General features: G+C 37.8%; 3 protein-coding genes across 3 annotated transcripts; all 3 read left to right on the top strand.

Moving 5' to 3' along the window:
- The first annotated feature begins 722 nt into the window (after positions 1-722).
- On the top strand, positions 723-3320 carry LOC124311870. Its single transcript, XM_046776241.1, has one exon. It carries the CDS (start codon positions 723-725, stop codon positions 3318-3320), a length of 2598 nt encoding a protein of 865 aa, XP_046632197.1.
- A 697-nt stretch (positions 3321-4017) lies between these two features.
- LOC124311869 (ATP-dependent DNA helicase pif1-like) lies at positions 4018-4542 on the top strand. The gene has a single exon (XM_046776240.1). The coding sequence runs from the start codon at positions 4018-4020 to the stop codon at positions 4540-4542; it is 525 nt and encodes a 174-aa protein (XP_046632196.1).
- A 10814-nt stretch (positions 4543-15356) lies between these two features.
- On the top strand, positions 15357-16605 carry LOC124311868 (ankyrin-1-like). Its single transcript, XM_046776239.1, has 2 exons — positions 15357-16509; positions 16559-16605. The coding sequence occupies exons 1-2, from the start codon at positions 15357-15359 to the stop codon at positions 16603-16605; spliced, it is 1200 nt and encodes a 399-aa protein (XP_046632195.1).
- The last annotated feature ends 6661 nt before the right edge of the window (positions 16606-23266 follow it).

The following is a 23266-nucleotide window of genomic DNA, read 5'->3' as shown; positions in this document are numbered from 1 at the left end:
AAACGTAATTAACTTGCAAGGCTAAACGAACTGTGAATGAAAAATCCCACGGGATTGCAGTTGCGAAAGGGAAGTGTGGATTCGAGGCTATATAAGGGCGCTTCGACACAAGGTGATTTTTAAGGGTGCCAAACACACACCGGTTCTGTCTGATTGTTTATACCACACAAATAAACAAGAAAGAACATTGCAATAACAGCCCCAAGAGTTAACTTACCTGACTTTTCAGAAAATAATTTTGTTGTTTGTATTGAAGACGCAACAACTTTGATAACAATTTCTGAAACCTTTTCCCAACCGGAGTCTATAAACTCCCAACCCGAAACTGAATAACGAGAACTATATTCCCGTTGAACCCGAAGTCAATATCATTGATGCAATAGACCTCCAAGTTGAAAAGACAAATAGACAGAATGAACTCATTCATAATTTCATCAAACAAAACTGCAGAACTAAGAGGGAAAAAAAATGAAGAAACACCGGAAGCGAGGGAATTGAGATTGAGTGCTGTTAGGGAACGTTACGCCGAAAGGAAACGTAAAAAAACCCAAGAAGAAAATATCCATGATCAGTCTGAACAGGCTTAACGACAACGTAAATTACGTCAACAGGAAACGCCGGAAAGGAGAGAAAAAAGACGCAGAATTGACAAAGAACACCACCAGATTCAACGTGCAACAGAAGAAGTCGAAGCTGATCATGCGAGAAGATGCGTAGAAGAAATGGATGACGGAATTCGCTTTATTGAAGAAACACAGGAGGTGGCGGAATTAACGAGTGAAGCGTTTGCAGAGCAATCTATAGAACCTGAAAAGGATGGACCAGAAATTTTTTCGGATGGGTTGGAAAGCGTTGATTGGACGCAATTTGAAAAAGAAACTGAAGATTTACGACGAGCAAAGTATGCTCAAGATCATGCAGATATTGTTCCAGTAGAAACAGAAGAAGAGCAACGCCACCGACAAGAATTTTTGGAGCAAAATCGGCTAACAAAGGTGATGAAGACTCATCAATTAGCTCAGAAGCCAATCATAGATGAAAGCAAAATTAAGATTTATTCATGTGGGAAAATGGATGTGATTTGCGAATTCTGCGGAGCAATTCATTTCAAAGGCGAATTGGCAAGTGGCAAGAAATTTAATCTTTGTTGTTCCAAAGGAAAGGTGATTCTCCCTCCTCCTAAGGAATGCCCAGAATTGCTGCAAATGTTATTTACCAACTGCCATCCTCAATCTGCGAATTTCATCAAAGATGCCCGACAGTACAACAATGCTCTCGCATTTGCATCACTTGGAGCATCCATTGATAATCTACGTGGAAGAGGACCATATTGTTTCAAGATTCATGGGCAACTGTACCACAATACAACTGCCGTTCAATACTATGATGAAGAAATATCCGTTCCTCCCGCTCTCAAGTACGCGCAACTTTACTTCCTGGATTCTAATCAAGCGAACGAACTACGATTAAATAATCCAGCAAACAGAAGCTGTGATAGCGTTCTCATGGAACAGCTAGATGCTCTCATTCGTCGTGTTAATCCATATGCTGTCATGTACAAAAACATGCGTCAAGTGGCTATGGAAGAGGACCGTCAAGCAGCAGTTGAAGGTAGGGCTCCGTTAGTGGTTTCGATGGTTATTCATAACGATCGAAGAACACAGGATGAAAGAAGATACAATAGCCCCGCAGGAGAAGAAATTGCGGTTGTCTTTAAAAGCATTGATGGTGCACCTCCTGAAAACAGGGATATCCGAGGGCATCTATTGATTCCACGGAGAGGAAAAGTTTTCATTAGGATTGATAATCAAAAACCCATGTGCGATCCCATAACGTACCCATTGCTTTTTCCGAATGGTGACAATGGATGGGATCAAAATTTAAAACGAAGAAATTTAAATGAAGACCAAGATAATGTTTCACATAATCACAATGAAGAGCAAGAATTATTGGATGGAGAATCTAGAATCGCAGACTTACACGATGAAGAAGTCCAAATGCAATCTGAAATTGTACCGGAACCAGAATTTGAAACAGAAGTCGACATTGATTCTGATGTTCCAGTACCAATCTATGACGTCAACCGAAGAGGACCGCGTTCCAGAATAACTCAGTGTGAGTTTTATAGTAGTCAACTTTCGATACGTAAAGGGATTTTTAATGCGGTTTTATACGGAGGACCGCTGTTTCAACAATATGTTGTTGATGCGTACGTGAAAGTTGAGGCGAACAGGATCCATTATATTCAAACGCATCAAAAGGATCTGCACGTTGCACAGTATAATGGTCTTATGGACTATATTACGACGCGAGCTGAAAGAGACAACATTACTGTAGGGACACCTGTGATTTTACCTTCGTCTTTCATAGGTAGTCCAAGAGCGATGAAACAAGGATATCAAGATGCAATGGCTATTTGCAGTAGATTTGGAAAGCCGACTTATTTCCTCACATTTACCTGTAATCCAAAGTGGCAAGAGATTACGGAGAGCATCGAGAGCTATCAAGTAGCAGCCAACAGACCTGACGTTGTTGCAAGAGTATATCAACTGAAATTAAAAGAACTCATCAAATATATTCAAGAAAAACAAATTTTAGGGGTTGTTGTTGCAAGAATTCACGTAATTGAATTTCAAAAGCGAGGCCTACTCCATTGCCATGTGTTGATATGGATTGATCAACATGACGTTCCTACAACTGAATCTGAAATCGACAAGACAATTTCAGCTGAAATTCCGGATCCAGAAACGCACCCAGAACTTCACAAAATAATCATGAGCAACATGATTCATGGTCCGTGTGGTACCATTAATCCAAACTCACCCTGCATGGACGGTAGTAAATGCACGAAATCGTTTCCAAAACCTTTTTCACCATCTACAGTCATTAATTCCAATGGGTATCCAACCTACAGAAGACGAGACACCGGTATTTCGTATCCTCTAAACGACAAGCCCAACTCTCCTCGAGTTGATAACAGCTGGGTTGTTCCTTTTAATGCTTATCTCTCTCTGAAATACAATTCTCACATCAATTTAGAGTTTTGCGCCTCTGTTACAAGCGTCAAGTATATATTTAAATATATATACAAAGGACATGATTGCGCAAATATTCAAATTAGTAGAGCTGAAAATCAACAAGGTCAACAGGAAATAGTGTGGGATGAAACCAAGCAGTTTTTGTACACAAGATACGTGAGTGCTCCAGAAGCATGTTGGCGAATTTTTAAGTACCCACTTTGTTTCCGATCTCACGCCGTAAGTCGATTGGCTGTTCATCTTCCTCAAGAACAAGCCTGTTTACTTCCAACCAGGATTTGAAGATCGAGCAGTGTTAAATGCAGCTTCAAAATTAACTACTTTGACAGCTTGGTTTAAATTAAACCAGGATCACGAATCGGCAAGACAGTACTACTTTCGCGAAATTCCGAATCATTTCTTCTTCGATAAAAACCAACGTAGATGGAAGCCAAGAAAGAAGAGAATAAATGTTATCGGCAGAATTTATTCTGTTGGGGTGAAACAAGTAGAAAGACACAGTCTTCGCTTGCTTTTGCTCGAGGTAAAAGGAGCAACAAGTTTTGAATATCTTCGAACAGTCGACAACATTTTGTATCCCACATTCAAGGAAGCGGCCATAGCAAGAAATCTTCTCGCTGATGACAGTGCTTGGGAAAAAGTTATGGAAGAAGCCGCTGCCTTTGAAATGCCAATTCAGTTAAGACAACTTTTCGTTGACATATGTTGCCACTGTCGTCCGACGAACGCGCAACTTCTTTTTAATAACAACCTCGAACATCTCACTGAAGACTATACAAGAAACGGGCATCGAGAAGAAGTGGCCAAAAATCTAGCGTTCAAATGGATTCAAGATAAGATAGTGCAGAATGGAGAAAAATATGAAGATTTTGAACTACCCATACCTGATTTCCAACTGATTGATAGACTTATTTCCGCTGAAATTGAAGAAAATGATGAGAATGTCCAAAGACAAAAGAAATTGAGAGGGGAAATGATGATGGCTAAATTGAATGTTGGTCAACGAGCGGCATTCGATCAAATAATGGCCGCAATCAATGATGAAAACTGTCTTCAATCGCGTCAATTCTTCTTAGATGGTCCTGGTGGAACGGGGAAAACCTTTCTCTACAATACTCTTATCAACGTTCTACAGGGTGAAGGAAAAAAGGTTATTGCTGTCGCTTCAACTGGAATCGCTTCAACATTGTTAATCGATGGAGCCACATATCACTCTCAATTTAAAATTTACCCTCCCATCACAGAAACCACAAGATCAAAAATAGAAGAACACGACTTCTTGGCGAAATTGATAAGGGATGCCGCACTCATAATCGAGGACGAAGCTACTGTGATGACCAACCACGCTCTCAATGCGATTAAGCACGTCACTGAAAAAGTGACTAAGAATAACAAGCCTTTTGGAAATAAAGTCCTTCTTCTCGGGGGAGACTTTAGACAATGTTTGCTAGTAGTCAAACATGGAAATCGAGTTAAGGTAGTCGAAGCTACCATTAAAAACTGAAAGAGTTGGTCCACCTTTCGTCAAATTCGATTAACAGAAAACATGCGCACCACGGCGGGAAGCCAAGAGTACGCAAATTGGCTGATTGAACTGGGAAATGGGACGTTACCAACAACAGGAAATTTAAGTTCAAATGTAATTGAAATCCCTCCTGACTTCCTGATTACCGAAGAAAACGCTGAGTCTTTCACCGGAGATGACCAAGATCCAAGAATCAGTGCTTTAATTCATCACGTGTTCGGGGATCCGAAGCATCTATTAGATCAAGATGTCTCTGAAGAAGTAAATTCCCGTGCGATTTTATGCCCCAAGAATGATGAATGTTTGAAGATAAACAACGCAATAATAAAAAACATGCCTGGCGAGGAGTTTGTTTATAAGAGCATAGACACAATCACAGGTGATGAAGAAGAAGTTCCTAATTTTCCAACAGAGTTCCTCAACACGCTGAAAATTTCTGGAATTCCACCTCATACCTTAAAACTCAAAGTTGGAGCCATAATAATGCTTCTGAAGAATATAGACTCAAGACGAGGACTATGCAACGGAACAAGATTAGTTATCAAACAGCTCCGTCAAAACGTTATCGTTGCAGTAATTTCTTCTGGAAAAAAATAAAGGACAAAGTGTGTTCATTCCAAGAATGAACTTGTCCCCAACAGATTCAGATCTGCCGTTCACCCTAAACAGAATGCAATTTCCAGTGCTTCTCGCCTTTGCCGTAACCATAAACAAATCACAAGGCCAGACATTCGATCGGGTTGGGATTCTTCTTGAAGAACCTGTTTTCAGCCATGGACAATTGTACGTCGCCTTTTCCAGAGCGACTTCAAGAGAAGGAGTCAAAGTCGTTTACATAGAAGGTGCAAAACGAGGTAAAATGCTGAACAAATCTACAACAGTACAAGACCGTGAAAAGGTGTTCACACATAAAATTGTGTATGAAGAAGTTCTTTCATCAACTTAAAGAAATCTATCAAAGAAAATTATTAAAATAGCTAACGCTTACCATACATTTACGTAACATTTGCGTCCATCATTTTTGTTCGACACTCACTTTCACTTACGTTTATTTGCTTGAAAGTGAAAGCGATGATTCAAACTTTAAGCTAGACCCAAGTTCCCCGGTCTTGACCGGGCTAAATCCTCTAGTTTCCAGAATAAAAACATAGTGCTAAATTGTAGTGAGAAAAATCCATAAAATAAGATCACTTATACACTTCTTTGGTGTAATGGTTAGCGCGTCGAGTGTATCAGTAAGTTGTACGACGGCTTGCACGAGCGTTCATGGTACCGCATACATGAGTCAATCAGTAAGTTGTGCGACGGCTTGAACTAACGTTCATGGTACCGTATACATGATCCTATCGATTTGTGCAAACTTTTATACCGAGTATTGTATTTTGATTTTTTATCATTTATAATTACCAAATTAGATATTAAAGAAATATTGACAATAGTAAGTTCGGTACTTTGACGGTAAATCTATGTTAGAGGTTCGAACCTTGGCAAGAGCCATCCTTTTTATTATTTGATTCTTCAAATACATTTTCATTTACTTATATGCATGTAAAAAAAATTTAGCAAAAAAATTAAAAATTATGTTTTTTAGTGGGTTGTTAGGTAAAAGATTTAGTTACGTTAGATATAGATTATAAAGATTTACTTTCGTTAGATCTTTTACCTAACAACCCACAAAAAAACATAATTTTTTATTTTATGCTAATTTTTTTATATTTTATTTATTATTTTTGAAGAACGCAAGTAAATTAACAGAAGACGACGTAACAACACTTACAAATAAAAACCAAGAACTATCTCAGAAGCTAGACACATTGCAAATTGAAACCAACTCCAAAGAAGCAAGCATAAAACTTTTGAAGACAACCAAACGAGACTTGTCCAATAAAGTCTCTGACCTCGAACAAGAACTTAAAGCTAAAGATTTATACATTCAAAAACATTTGAAATCAACTTTAGTAGCAGATACGCAAACCCATTCAAAGCCAACGCAAACAACTAATATTATAACCATGACATTAGGCAATGGAAACGAAGATGCACCAATAACAAAGAGTCATTTACGTGAATTATATTCACAGGACGAACGTAAATCTATCCCGATTTTTAAAGGCAAAAGAGGAGAGCAGTTAGTTAATAATTGGTTAAAAGATGCGGAAAGAGTCGCACAAAGCGCAGGGTGGGAGAAGAAAGATAAAATTAAATATTTTTCAGATAGACTAAGAGGAGATGCTGCGGATTGGCATAGTGATTATATGGAAAGAGCACAAGATGAGGAAGATTACGATGCATGGAAAAAAGCTTTAATAAATAGATTTCTTACAGAAACAGAGTTAGAAAATTTAAGAAAACAATTAAACGAGCTTCGGCAGACCCCCGATCAAAGCACACAAACTTTCGTTAGTAGAATTAATCAGTTATATGACATCATTCACGGAAAAGAAATTACATTAGGTGACAAAGCGACGAACGAAGCTAGGGCATTAGCAATATCTCTGAGCCAAATGAGAGGCGAAGCTAAACAAAAAATTCTTTTAAAGGGTCTCTTGCCTAAAATATTGAAAGTAGTTTGGAGCCGCATGGACGTTGATAGTGCTTACGAAGACGTATGCGAAATCGCCTACGCCGCAGAAACTTTAGTTAATAGAATGGAACAGAATGAAGATAAGAGTTTAAAGGCCACTATAGCAGGTATCTCTGCACACGATAACGAGCAAGATATAGAGATCTTGCGGCAGAAAACAAAGATTGTTCATTTAGAGAAACAGTTAGCCGGTCTAACTATCGGAAAAAATGCTCCACAGGAAAACAACGAGATTGATTTTCCCTCAATAGCAGTTGCCGACGCCTTTAACAGACACAGATCACCTTCCAGCGATCGTAGACGGTCCAATTCGGAAAATCGGATCCGTTTTCAGCACCCCCCAAGCCGCCAACACAGCGCGGATAGAAATATTCCTCGATCTAGAGGTACGAATAATCAACACCATAGATCACGTAGTTCTAGTGGTAACAGATATAATGATACACTAGATAACCGTCCGAGAAGATAGCCAACTCCACCACTACAAAATTATTCAAACAGGTCACAAGGACAATTTCAGCGTCCCCAAAATTTTAATCCTATGTTTAATCCTCGTCGTAGATTTCAGAATTTAAGTGAATATCCCCAGCATTTTCGAAACCAAACGTTTCGTGCCCATCAGGTACCGCGCCAGAATAACTTCGTTACCTCAGGTCCCCCTGGAGCTAGGCCACAGCATAACGCTTGGTATAACCCAGCCCAAGGATTTAGAAATAGAGACATATAGAGTCTTATGCTTTTGGAAAGCGAGGCCACTACGCGCGAGAATGTCGCAGCGTGCCCCCGCCCCCGTCAACAGAACAGCAGTAGGTTTATCGAGTAACAGTGTTGTAAATATAAATATACCCGTAATATGTAGCGTTACGCAGTTAATGCGTATACCAGTGAGTTTTTCTGGTCTAAAGACACAAGCTTTAGTAGATACAGGTGCCTCAGCTAGTTTCCTTGCACATCGACTACTTATAAATGTACCCTATGGAGAAGTTAAAGAAATAAATACCGCCAACAATAGCACACAGCTTTTTAGAACAGTATCAGGAGAGTTAGTCAAACCACGAGGATGCTACGAGCTAAATATTAAACTAGCTCATAGACACTCGTTTAAACATCCATTTTATATAATGTCAGAGTTAGAAGAAGGATGTATTTTAGGTTACGATTTTTTAGCAGCTAACGAAATAATAATAAACCCTAGCGAACGATCGATTAGCTATAAACAAGACAATGAGTTAAAGAAACTTATAATACCGCCATTACAGATTAACTCAATTGCCATAGTTGATCCACCCCAATTTAATTTAGAAGGCATACCAACAACACACAGAGAAAATTTAAAGAACCTTTTAATTTCAAATTTTTCACTTTTTACTGAGAATTTAAATGAGCTAGGAAAAGCAAAATCAGTCAAGCACCTTATACGTACAACCAAGCTTCCGAACGTTATGCCTATGAGAAGAACGCCTGAAAGGCTACGACTTGTTGTAAAAAAACAAATAGAAGACATGTTAAAACATAATATAATTAGGCCCAGTACAAGCCCTTTTGCATCACCTATTCTTTTAGTAGCTAAAAAAGAAGAAGGACAGATGAGATTTTGCGTGGATTATCGTGAGTTAAACAGTGTAACCATAAAAGACAGGTACCCCATACCAAACATTCAGCTAATTATTGATAGTCTACACGGTGCCAGTTATTTCTCGACTCTGGATTTGCTCAGTGGATACTGGCAAATCGAGATCGAAGAAAAACATAAATATAAAACAGCTTTTATTTGTGAGTATGGCTTGTATGAATTTAACTGTATGCCATTTGGTTTGTGCAATGCACCAGGCACATTCCAAAGGGAGATGAACAATGTATTAAAGGACGTGCTGTACGAATTTACACTTGTTTACCTTGACGACATCATCGTTTTCAGTAAAACGCTTGATGACCACATAAAACATTTGAAAATTATTTTTAAGCTTCTGGCAAATGAAGGATTAAAATTAAAATTAAGTAAGTGCGATTTTTTCAAAACAAAAATTAAATACTTAGGTCACGTGATTACAGTAAATGGTTTTCATCCAGACAATAAGAAGATTACTTCAATTCTAAACTACCCCGAACCACAAAACGTAAAGCAACTACTCTCGTTTTTAGGATTAGTTAATTATTATCGAAAATTCGTTCGAAGTTTCGCAGAGATAGCGCATTATTTAACAGAACTGACAAAGAAGTCATCGACTTGGATTTGGGAAGAAAACGAAAGGGACGCCTTTCGACGTATCAAGAATTCGCTAACCAACAATCCACTCTTAAGGTATCCAGATTTCACCAGAGAATTTTTAGTATACACAGATGCCTCAGGATACGGGATTGGAGCTGTGTTAGCACAGATACAGAACATACCCCCCTCAGAATCAGATCCAACACAGGCCCACGGAGAACAGGAAGTAGTTATAGCTTATGCGTCAAGACACTTAAACGAAAGAGAACGAAATTGGAATGTATCAGAAAAAGAATGTTTAGCGATTGTTTATGCATTAGAGCAGTTTAGACCATACTTATACGGAAGAAGTTTTAAAGTATACACAGATCACAAACCATTGGAGACATTAATGAAGAAAAAAGATCCGCATGGCAGATTAGCTCGTTGGTCGTATGAAATGCAATCATACGATATGATAGTCCTACATCGTCCTGGCCAGAAAAATCAAAATGCCGATGCATTAAGTAGGACTCCATTACCATCAATAGGATCGTTAATATTAGTAAAAGAAGAAAAGGTACAAAATGATATAATATTAGCACAGAGAAAAGATAATTATTGTAAAGAAATAATACAGAGACTAGAAGAAAGCAATAAGAAAGAATGTAATGAATTCCGTTTCAATAATGAAGGTATTTTAGTAACAAATGAAGGAAAAATAGTTGTGCCTAAAGAGAAAATTAATGAAATTTTAGAATTGAATCATGATCATATTTTAGCAGGGCATTTAGGGATAGCAAAAACGCTAGCGAGAGTAAAACGCCAATTCGTTTGGCCCGGCTAGGCAAAGACGTTACTGAATATGTAAACAATTGTATTGCATGTGCAAAACGTAAGGCCTATGGGTCGACTAAAGCCCCACTTAAGCCATTGCCTTTAGTAGCAAACATTTGGGAACAAGTCGCAATGGACATAGTAGGGCCGGTTACGGAAAGTAGTGAAGGAAACAAATATATTTTAGTTTTGTCTGATTACGCAAGTAGATATGTAATGACCATACCAATGAAAGACCAGAAAGCGCATACGATAGCAGAACATTTAGTAAAAAAAGTCTATACAAAATTCGGTCCTCCAGCAAGAGTATTGACAGATAAGGGAACTAATTTTCTTTCAAAACTCATTTCAAAAATATGCATTCTTTTTAAAATTAAGCAAATTAAAACTACAAGTTACCACCCGCAGACGGATGGACTAGTGGAAAGATTCAACAGGACTCTGTGCGATATGCTCGCATGTTATGTGAACGATGAACCAGAGTCATGGGATAAATATCTCGACTTTGTAACTTTCGCATGTAACACTGCAAAGCAAACTAGTACAGACTGTTGCCCTTTCTATCTATTTTTTAAACGCGAAGCAGTAGTGCCAAGCGATATTTCTATCAATGATGACATAGACGTTTTTGAAGATGACGCAGATGAATACGATAAACAATGGAAAAGAGCTCTAAAACGTTCGAAAGAACGATTAGAGAAAGTTCAATCAAAGCAAAAACGGCTACATGACAAAGGTAGTAAATTAGTTAAGTATAACGTAAACGATCACGTACTCTTAAAAGCCCATTCTACCCCAGGAAAATTTAATAATAGATTGTTAGGACCGTATAAAATAAATAGAAAAATATCGGACCTTAACTATGAAATTATCAAAATAACAGACGAAATAAATAACACTGAGGACGAAGGGAAATATATAGTACATGTAAATAGGTTAAAATTAGTAACCAGCACTCCCAATAGTATAACTAGCCCTAACCCAATAATTATTAAGAAAAGACGTAAAACCATTAAGAAGATACAAACTAAAGTAGGAAAGAAAAGAGGTAGGCCTCCAAAAGTAAAAGAAGTCGTAACAGCGACAAAAAGAAGAGGTAGACCTCCGAAGATAACAGGGGTTGTAATTCCCCCACAACCAAAACGTGGAGGTAGTCCCCCAAAACAACCAAAAGTTACAGATCAGGAATTACCTAATAACAACCCCGTAATTCCACCGACACAAATACGTGTGTCACATAGATATCCACTTAGAAATAGAAATTAAAGCTTAACAAACAGTAATCGTATTTTGTTTTTCCAAATTAGATGGGAAACAACGCTGTTCTTATCACAGCATGCTATTTGTCGATTGTCTTTACGCCTATTTTGACGCTTAATATACAAATTTGCGACTGCTCGAAACCAGTCACGAGAGGTCTGCTTGACCTTACAGACCCAGATTATTGTTTCAAAAATCACACTGATAAAGAGGATGAACAAAAAGTTATGAGCAAATTAGTAACCTATTATGTGGCTACTAAAATACAAACAGACCTGCGAGTAGAAGGACTCGTATGCTCGCAATGGATAGAAACGAAAAAGATCACAGGATCATTTTGGGTAGGATCATATGACACGGAGCATTTTCACACGACGAAAGAAGTCAGTCCCCAAGAATGTTGGGAAATGAAATCGCTATTAAACTGCGCAGGAAATAAGAATATAGTTAACGGTAAAACATATAGTTATAGACAAAAACCAGTAGGTGAAGGAAAATGGATATCAATAAAAGAATATTCAGTAGTGAATTGTTTAGCCCAAGACATTGAGATTAGACAAGAGTCCACCGATGGACCACTTCTATCACCATTTGGATCGCATAACGTATCGTTGAAAAACGAACACCTTATCGTTAACTACAATACTATTGTGTGGCGCATACCAAACGTTCCTACAGAGGAGGTAAAATGTCAAGAAAAGAAACAATTTAAAGGAACAGGCAAAATATCTCTCATTAAAATAGACAGAAACCCAAGATTAAAACAGATAAAGACAGGTAGAATATTAGATACCGAAAAACAAGTTGAAATTTTATTTGGTCCCGAAAAATTCAACCTTTGCGCCGGTATGTCTAATTCTTACAAAATAATTGGCATACCGGATACCCACATAGTTTTTGAAGACGAGATCGAAAAATTCTTCTTAACAAACCCAATGTCAAAAACTCGACACACAAGACAGCTTAAACAAATTAACAACGGAAATAGCCACGTGTTTGCATGGGGACACCTCAATCCCCTTGCATCATTTCCACCCACCGAGTTCGACGAGAAATATGAAGACAAAAATTACGTGATAACAACTTCCGACATCGAAAATCATCTGTTCCTGATGCCTTGAGTTCCAATCAACAAAACTACATGGAGCGAGCTAGGAATTTGGCCGAAAACGCAGCAGCTCTTCGAATTTTCCACGGACTATTCAATTCGTTTTACAACAAATGGAACCAGTTACTGTTTGACAGTAAACAACCCAAACCACCTGCTCTTCAAAGATTGTTCGATACCCCACTCGACTTGGATCTATGATGACTACCGAATGTACATTATGGAAACACAGTCGAAAGGATGTCTTACAGCAGTCAAGGACCAGGTGTCACTTGAACCTTGTGAAATGGAGCCCCACTCAATCAAGCAGATGTGGAGATTTGATCAACGTAATACGGACTACAACCTACGTCAAGCATATCCAAACATCACAATAGAAGAATGGGAATTCGTCCACGAAGAATTCAGAAGCAGAACTGCAGAAAACCTATTAAATATAGACCATATATTTAATTGGGGACAACTTATGAACAAAAACAAAAATGGAAAAACGCCGATGTGTATGAACAATATACACGGAAAATTAAACATCTCTATGGAGCCATGTCAATCACCAGGAGACCCGATGCAGTTTCCAGATCAACTGTTTGAATACGACATCGACTATACCATCAGGAAGTTCGACACCAATCATTGTTTAAGAATAAACGAAAAGAACGCAGTTCTCGAGCAATGCAACCCAGATAGTATGAGATGGGGAGCCAACGAGATAACTGGACAATTAATGGATGTGAACTCAATCAAATGCATTGAATTTCACCAAGGAAAGTTAAGATTAGGATTATGCAACGAAGACCAGAAACCCAGACATCAAAAATGGAAATTCGAAGCATACAACCCTAATCTAATAAATTCCGTAGAGCATCCCAGCTTAATACCTTCCAGGATTCTCGAGTGGCATAAAAACTTTTCCATTCATGATATGCCATTCCCGACGATGCCGCCAATCTTCCAGAATCAAAATAACATGAGCCTCATTGAAAATGAAACGATACCAGAAATAACGCCAGTTCCAGACAAAACAACAGAGACCAACAAAGAAGAAACAACGCCAGTTCCAGATACAACAACAGAAACCAACAAAGAAGAGTACCCTGAAATATTGGAGATAAAAGCCGTAGAAACACCGATCATAAATGAAACTAAAGTTGCAGCAGCGTAACAAATCAAACAACAAAATCTAGGGAATAATCAACAGAAAAACCTAACAACAGTCTTCGCAGGCGAAATAGTGAGGCCAGATGCAGGAATCAATAATAATTCAAGCAACCCGCCAACAATGAACCCAACAAGACCTACAGATCCTCCAGTACCTGCACCGACAAAACCTGCACCAAAAGTGACATCAACAACAACAACCACAACAACAACCACAACAACAACGACATCGACAACAACTTCAACTTCAAAACCCATACCTTTAACCGAACCAACAAAACCACCTGTACCACGCCCACGTAATTCTACACAAAGCAACACTCCACCCCAAACAAAAACAACAAGTCCCAACCAAAAAGTTACAAAACAACCCTTACCCTTACCTCATCCTACCAGAACCATCATACCTCACCAAAACGATTCCAAAACTATACCTATACCCACAAAAGCCACATTACCTTACCTTAACGACTCAACCGACAAAAGCAAAAACACCACACAAAATAAACCAACGACAGCAAACAAAGAAGAAATCAGCGAGATCATCAAGCCCATCATCCAATCCTTCCACGAGCAATATAAGCAGAACATCGAGATTCAACACGAAAATGAGCTGGCAAGAGAGATACGACAAATATACTGCCAGGTGTCTGTGTTGAGAAGATTGCAAGCCATGACACTGTCTCAGACAAATGGAATTCTAGCCGCAGCAGCATTGGAGCTACCAACTTGTTCACGACTTCAAGGACTTGGACAATCTCTACTTCTACAGGAATGCGAGAAGAAGCAAGTTACAGTCGGAGCAATAGAAACGAAATGTGGATTCCAGCCATACACGGTTTACAAAAATAACAACTATACAATTGGAACAGATGGATGGTCAATCCACCCATTTTCCAATTGTTTTTGGAAAACAAACCTTGTCAATCTAAACGGAAAAACATTTCACTGGGAACACAACACAACCCACGCAGATTGGACAGAGCAAACGCCGAATATACACACACCAAATTTAAATCTTGTATCGCAGTTTGAAGAACTCTCTCTTAACGATTTTAACTACGCTTTAAAAGGACACCCAGCTCATTCAGTAACAGACTTAGAACGACTCAACGTTTTAAACGAATTAATAGGTAGGATAGAGGAAACGCACGACAATTCGTTAGCTGGAATGATAATGTCAGAGAAACAGGATACGAAAATTGAAGACATGTACTCTTGGACAGATTATCTAAAAATTATCGTCTTTACTACGATAGGATTTATAATGTTTATCCTAGTCGCGTATATTTTTGCACGAGTCAACCCTGTACCAGCCATGATAGATTCGTTTCAACAACGCCGAAATCGCCGTGCAGCAGTAGAAATACCAATAGAGCAGAGTCATCACATGGCATATGCCACAAACCATCCAGTTATAATGCCAGGAAATATGTATCCATATGTTATGCCACCAAGTGCGCCTGTCGAATCAATAAGCCGAGCAAATAGTTTCCTTAATCAAATTCATCTGTAACTGCTGACAATTGACAACATACTTATCGCCGCATGGAGTAGAGTAGAAATGCTTTGAATAACTATATACAAAAATATGTTAAAAAAAAAAAACACCTTCTAATATCCAAAACACCATATCATCATAGAAAAGAAAAGAAAAAATGAACCAAGAGGATTTTGCAACGACCCCTTCGGAACGTCAACGGATTTGGACCTTTAGCACTACCCACATGAGTAGGAGAAATGCTTTTCCTCCCAACCGGAAACATGGAATTGAAAAAACTACCCCGAAGATTCACGAATTGGTTTTGATGGACAGTCACACCGAGCTGAAGTATTGGCTTACGCGACACCCAGAGGACATTGAGAACAGCTATCGACAAAAAACGCCTCTTCTGGTAGCTATCAAACATAATTCGTATAAATGTTTCAAGATTCTCCTAGAGCACGATGCAGACGTCGAAAAAAGTAACTCGAAGAACGAAACGGCGCTAGTGACCGCGGTACGATTACACCGAATTAACATGATCGAAGACTTGATCAACAAGGGCGCCACAATCTACAGCGGAGATCGATTGGCTAGAACAATCACGGAAATACTCATCTCACGGGATGACGTAAATAGTATACGGTTCGTCCATATTTACAAGAAAAACCTTCTAGAGCACGATCTGGTTAATCAGGAATTTCCTTTGACTTTGGCAATAAGCCATCAGGCTAGGAATTGTATCGATTACATCCTCAGCCAAAACCCAAAAGTCGAGTCATTTCTAATCAACAGAAAATTCAGCTGCCCCATTTCAGTGGCTATAAGAAGAAACGACATCGAAACCATAAGGGCTCTAGTAGAGCTAGACAGATTCCAGCACATTTTCAACACAAAAGTGCATAAATCTCTTTCTTATATCCATCTAGCAGTGGAAAAAAACCGACATGAAATTGCCGACATTCTACTATACCACGGAGCACACGTAAATCTACAGGACAATAATGGAAACACGCCCGCACACTTCGTGAACGATATACCTACGTTAAGGGTATTGATTTCTCACGGAGCCCGCCTGGAACTTGGAAATCGTAACAACGAAACTCCAATCATGGCCGCAGAAAAAGATGGCAGGAATGCCGTCTATCAATATTTACGCCTCTACAATCATGAAAATAGGAAAAAGGTCTATAAAACACTCGACAGTAGATTTTATTACAATAATTCTGACAGAATCGAGAAAGCGATAGCAGCCATGAACATAATGTCGGACGTCCCAGATAGCACACTGCAGTCCCATAGACGCACAAAACACGTCACTTTGAGACGTCTGAGATGTACTTGGCACATAGCAGATTCCCAAGTTTACATTCTTAGGACGTCTTTTACGTATGGCCAATGTCCGCTTCGCCGAGATCTCATAGCGGTCCTTATCCCGTCCCATGGGATGAACATTAGACGTACTTGGGACGGAAAAAGGATCTCAAGAAGTCATTAATAATAAATCTTTTTCTGGACTCTGAATTTCGTTCCTTTTTCTTTACTCTTCTTTTTCTTATGAGTGTTTGCTGTGCCGACATTTTTTCACGAACGCTGATCCGGATATCCGGACGACAAGTTTATTTGTCAAAGTATGCAAAGGGTTACCGGACACACTACATAAATCGACTGCACACTAACAGCGCTGTTGAAGAAATATGGAACCTGAACCGGGGGTCGAACCCGGATCGTCGTGGTGAGAAGCCAGTACTATCCAGATGGGCCACGAATTCATGTTTTCAGTTATGAAGATAAAGGTTATAATAAGATTTGAGAATCAAAATTTGCCGCGAAAACACAAAGACAGTTTCTCCGAAATTTTCTAAGTGTCAAGAAGGAGCCAAAAAATAAAAACGGGACGCATCAGAGACTTCTACGAGAGGGAGTAAAAAATGACGTATCCGACAAGATGAAAAATGAGTAACGCATTCAAATAAGGGCTCGCAATGGGACATCTTAGAGATTCCCCTGTGCCCACCGCACCAGCCGCACGGCTTTGGTCCCGCCTTGGGACACAAATTCCTATCTGGGACGAGACCTCCCAAAAAGGAAACTACGAGGATATGCCAGACTTGGAAGAAATACCGCCAATTAAGCACATCCCTATTCCGCCACGAAAGGTCAACGAGAACATCTACCCTACAAGAACCGAAATGTCACGCCTAGACGACGGTGCACCAAGTCTCAAATTACGGAATTTTAAACGCCTAATAGAAAAAGCCAAATCGAAACTACCCCCACCACCTGGATACCGACGGGACTATTCTTTGATAACAAGCGAATCAGATAGCGACATCGAGAAAAACATTATTGCCGACAACAAAATAACGCCTTCCGAGAATGAAGATGACGACGATCTAAACGAATTCGAATAAAGGAATTTAAAAAAAATAATAATAATAACAAGAATAAAAAGAGACAATGGTAGCAGAGCGTTGTAGTAATCACCAGTAGCAGCTAATAGTTATTTACAAATAACAAAAAGAAAAACCTAAAAAAAAAAGCCAATAACATTTAATGCTAAAAAAAAAGAAAGAAAGAAAGATGCTAATTAGCCAATACATCGTAGTTACCGACTTTTTAGTCATTGCCTTGACATAGCATCACTAATGAATCGATTTTACCCAAGCAGCTAACATGGACGCCAACGCAAAAGCGCTAAAGAGAACGTTCGCGTTAGTAGCTGATAGAAAAGAAAACACCGTGGTACTCCTGGACGTAGAAGCAAGAGTAAGGAAAATACCAGCGAAAGTGATGATCAGCAGCAGCGAAACAGTAGTGTTTCAAACAGAAAGGAGATTTATTAACAACAAATAACAAATCGACCTTGAAGCAGATTCACTAATAACACTTCACGAAGCGGATCCGGAAGATGAAGGTCCACTACACAGCGACGACCTTTACTACGATGACGTAAGTTCAATCGATAGCGGATCGACGGAGCCGAACCCTGATCTACAACTAAACTTCGCCTCGGACGAAAAAGCAGTTTCCCCTTCAACCAGGACTCCCCAACAACGAATGCAGCGGGGAAGCTGAGCAGATTTACGCTCCCCAAATTCTTCTCCGAAGCGAGGAGGAGTATCAGCAAAACAGGAAGGATCTCATCAACCAATACAACCGCGACAGCCGTGAACTATATCGACGTTTTTACTCCCAGGCCCAGCAACTGAAGCGAGCGCGAAAAAGAATTTATTCATCTTAGCTACTTAAAAAAAAAATATTATCAATGTCTTTGACAGTTGCCTTTATGCAGATGTTTGCCATTCTTGCCTGTTTAGTGATTTTTACCAATCTTGCTTGTTCAGTGACCTTATATGTAGCAATGTTGTGCTTTTAATCTTACATGTAGTGATGCTGTGCTTTGCCAATGTTTAAAGATCACGCCCCTTCCCAGTTTGGAACATCTCCAAGCGGGGGAGGAGTGTAATGTTAATTCACAGCATATGGCAAAGCCATTGACAAGTTCTCACACTTGTTGATGCGTTTACCATACGCATCTCCTTAATTACTTTAACAGGCATGGCTACCATCAGACAAGCCATCGCCCGTCGTCCCGTATGTAAACCGGACATTCGACCCATTTGAGGTCTCGCTTGTACGGTCACTCGCTTGTGCTTGTAATCGTGTTACAGTTGTCTTGGTTGTTCTCAATACACCTTTAACCGCACCTCTCGTGTTTGACTCCTGTGACTCATCATCACACAACTTACTGAGTGTTGACACTTTCTTCCGATTATTCCATGGAACTCATTCCCAAACATGAACAGTATTGTATTTTTTTTTTCCATTTTTGATCTCACTGGATAGCTAGTAAAAATATCAACAAAGTTAATTTTATTTCTATGATCTTCATGTTCTATTCAAAAGTTATTCAGATTAAAATAACTCTTTCTGACTATTTGCAACTTAAATCGATAGTCAAAAACGTCAAACACAGAATGTTGATTTCTTTCAAGTCTTCTCGAATCTCTTTCGTTAGATCTTTTACGCACTGTAAGTAGCGCCCTTGAGGCAGCATGCATAACACAGGATTCTTGATTGCTTTCAAGGATATGACGTTAAATATACTGTGGTGTGTTCAATCGCATCTAAATTGGAAACTGAAGGCGCTTTGAGCAGATAATGGAAAGGCGCCATATAAATACGTACATTACATTTACCTAACAACCCACTAAAAAACATAATTTTTTATTTTATGCTAATTTTTTATTTTCTTATAAGTAAATGAAAATGTATTTGAAGAATCAAATAATAAAAAGGATGGCTCTGCCAAGGTTCGATCCTCTAACATAGATTTACCGTCAAAGTACCGAACTTACTTTTGTCAATATTTCTTCAATATCTAATTTGGTAATTATAAATGATAAAAAATCAAAATACAATACTCGGTATAAAAGTTTGCACAATTCGATAGGATCATGTATACGGTACCATGAACGTTAGTTCAAGCCGTCGCACAACTTACTGATTGACTCATGTATGCGGTACCATGAACGCTCGTTCAAGCCGTCGTACAACTTACGCACATACGCATATACACTCGACGCGCTAACCATTACACCAAAGAAGTGTATAAGTGATCTTATTTTATGTATTTTTCTCACTACAATTTAGCACTATGTTTTTATTCTGGAAATTACCAGAAACATTTATGACTATTTGCAACTTACTGAGTGTTGACACTTTCTTCCGATTATTCCATGGAACTCATTCCCAAACATGAACAGTATTGTATTTTTTTTTTCCATTTTTGATCTCACTGGATAGCTAGTAAAAATATCAACAAAGTTAATTTTATTTCTATGATCTTCATGTTCTATTCAAAAGTTATTCAGATTAAAATAACTCTTTCTGACTATTTGCAACTTAAATCGATAGTCAAAAACGTCAAACACAGAATGTTGATTTCTTTCAAGTCTTCTCGAATCTCTTTCGTTAGATCTTTTACCTAACAACCCACAAAAAAACATAATTTTTTATTTTATGCTAATTTTTTTACATGCATATAAGTAAATGAAAATGTATTTGAAGAATCAAATAATAAAAAGGATGGCTCTTGCCAAGGTTCGAACCTCTAACATAGATTTACCGTCAAAGTACCGAACTTACTACTGTCAATATTTCTTTAATATCGAATTTGGTAATTATAAATGATAAAAAATCAAAATACAATACTCGGTATAAAAGTTTGCACAAATCGATAGGATCATGTATACGGTACCATGAACGTTAGTTCAAGCCGTCGCACAACTTACTGATTGACTCATGTATGCGGTACCATGGACGCTCGTTCAAGCCGTCGTACAACTTACTGATACACTCGACGCGCTAACCATTACACCAAAGAAGTTTATAAGTGATCTTATTTTATGAATTTTTCTCACTACAATTTAGCACTATGTTTTTATTCTGGAAATTACCAGAAAAATAACTGACTATTTGCAACTTACTGAGTGTTGACACTTTCTTCCGATTATTCCATGGAACTCATTCCCAAACATGAACAGTATTGTATTTTTTTTTTCCATTTTTGATCTCACTGGATAGCTAGTAAAAATATCAACAAAGTTAATTTTATTTCTATGATCTTCATGTTCTATTCAAAAGTTATTCAGATTAAAATAACTCTTTCTGACTATTTGCAACTTAAATCGATAGTCAAAAACGTCAAACACAGAATGTTGATTTCTTTCAAGTCTTCTCGAATCTCTTTCGTTAGATCTTTTACCTAACAACCCACAAAAAAAAATTATTTTTTATTTTATGCTAATTTTTTTACATGCATATAAGTAAATGAAAATGTATTTGAAGAATCAAATAATAAAAAGGATGGCTCTTGCCAAGGTTCGAACCTCTAACATAGATTTACCGTCAAAGTACCGAACTTACTACTGTCAATATTTCTTTAATATCGAATTTGGTAATTATAAATGATAAAAAATCAAAATACAATACTCGGTATAAAAGTTTGCACAAATCGATAGGATCATGTATACGGTACCATGAACGTTAGTTCAAGCCGTCGCACAACTTTCTGATTGACTCATGTATGCGGTACCATGGACGCTCGTTCAAGCCGTCGTACAACTTACTGATACACTCGACGCGCTAACCATTACACCAAAGAAGTTTATAAGTGATCTTATTTTATGAATTTTTCTCACTACAATTTAGCACTATGTTTTTATTCTGGAAATTACCAGAAAAATAACTGACTATTTGCAACTTACTGAGTGTTGACACTTTCTTCCCATTATTCCATGGAACTCATTCCCAAACATGAACAGTATTGTATTTTTTTTTCCATTTTTGATCTCACTGGATAGCTAGTAAAAATATCAACAAAGTTAATTTTATTTCTATGATCTTCATGTTCTATTCAAAAGTTATTCAGATTAAAATAACTCTTTCTGACTATTTGCAACTTAAATCGATAGTGAAAAACGTCAAACACAGAATGTTGATTTCTTTCAAGTCTTCTCGAATCTCTTTCGTTAGATTTTTTACCTAACAAACCACAAAAAAACATAATTTTTTATTTTATGCTAATTTTTTATATGCATATAAGTAAATGAAAATGTATTTGAAGAATCAAATAATAAAAAGGATGGCTCTTGCCAAGGTTCGAACCTCTAACATAGATTTACCGTCAAAGTACCGAACTTACTATTGTCAATATTTCTTTAATATCTAATTTGGTAATTATAAATGATAAAAAATCAAAATACAATACTCGGTATAAAAGTTTGCACAAATCGATAGGATCATGTATACGGTACCATGAACGTTAGTTCAAGCCGTCGCACAACTTACTGATTGACTCATGTATGCGGTACCATGAACGCTCGTTCAAGCCGTCGTACAACTTACTGATACACTCGACGCGCTAACCATTACACCAAAGAAGTGTATAAGTGATCTTATTTTATGGATTTTTCTCACTACAATTTAGCACTTTGTTTTTATTCTGGAAATTACCAGAAAAATTTCTGTTTATTTTCAACTTACTGAGTGTTGACACTTTCTTCCGATTATTCCATGGAACTCATTCCCAAACATGAACAGTATTGTATTTTTTTTCCATTTTTGATCTCACTGGATAGCTAGTAAAAATATCAACAAAGTTAATTTTATTTCTATGATCTTCATGTTCTATTCAAAAGTTATTCAAATTAAAATAACTCTTTTTGACTATTTGCAACTTAAATCGATAATCAAAAACGTCAAACACAGAATGTTGATTTCTTTCAAGTCTTCTCGAATCTCTTTTCGTTAGATATTTTACCTAACAACACACTAAAAAACATAATTTTTTTATTTTATGCTAATTTTTTTACATGCATACAAGTAAATGCAAATGTATTTGAAGAATCAAATAATAAAAAGGATGGCTCTTGCCAAGGTTCGAACCTCTAACATAGATTTACCGTCAAAGTACCGAACTTACTATTGTCAATATTTCTTTAATATCTAATTTGGTAATTACAAATGATAAAAAATCAAAATACAATATTCGGTATAAAAGTTTGCACAAATCGATAGGATCATGTATACGGTACCATGAACGTTAGTTCAAGCCGTCGCACAACTTACTGATTGACTCATGTATGCGGTACCATGAACGCTCGTTCAAGCCGTCGTACAACTTACTGATACACTCGACGCGCTAACCATTACACCAAAGAAGTGTAGAAATGATCTTATTTTATGGATTTTTCTCACTACAATTTAGCACTATGTTTTTATTCTGGAAATTACCAGAAACATTTCTGACTATTTGCAACTTACTGAGTGTTGACACTTTCTTCCCATTATTCCATGGAACTCATTCCCAAACATGAACAGTATTGTATTTTTTTTTTTCATTTTTGATCTCACTGGATAGCTAGTAAAAATATCAACAAAGTTAATTTTATTTCTATGACGAGTAACCTGAGCCCCGGTCAAATCCGGGGAACTTTGGTCTAGCGTAAAGTCGGACTGTTTTGCTATTCGTTTTTCTGTAACTTAATTATCTTCCCTATACCCTAAAGTTTTCCACTT

This window comes from Daphnia pulicaria, chromosome 8 (assembly GCF_021234035.1).
Source record: "Daphnia pulicaria isolate SC F1-1A chromosome 8, SC_F0-13Bv2, whole genome shotgun sequence".
In the NCBI taxonomy this organism is placed as follows: Eukaryota; Metazoa; Arthropoda; class Branchiopoda; order Diplostraca; family Daphniidae; genus Daphnia; species Daphnia pulicaria.
The sequence above is the reverse complement of the archived record's forward strand: the minus strand, read 5'-3'. Positions and strand labels throughout refer to the sequence as shown.

Bases quoted from the DNA above. Each gene is read 5' to 3' on its own strand.
- LOC124311870 (XM_046776241.1), top strand. From the start codon at position 723: ATGGATGACGGAATTCGCTTTATTGAAGAAACACAGGAGGTGGCGGAA.
- LOC124311869 (XM_046776240.1), top strand. From the start codon at position 4,018: ATGGCTAAATTGAATGTTGGTCAACGAGCGGCATTCGATCAAATAATG.
- LOC124311868 (XM_046776239.1), top strand. From the start codon at position 15,357: ATGAACCAAGAGGATTTTGCAACGACCCCTTCGGAACGTCAACGGATT. The intron at 16,510-16,558 runs GTCTGAGATGTA...TTACATTCTTAG, and splicing joins AAAACACGTCACTTTGAGAC to GACGTCTTTTACGTATGGCC.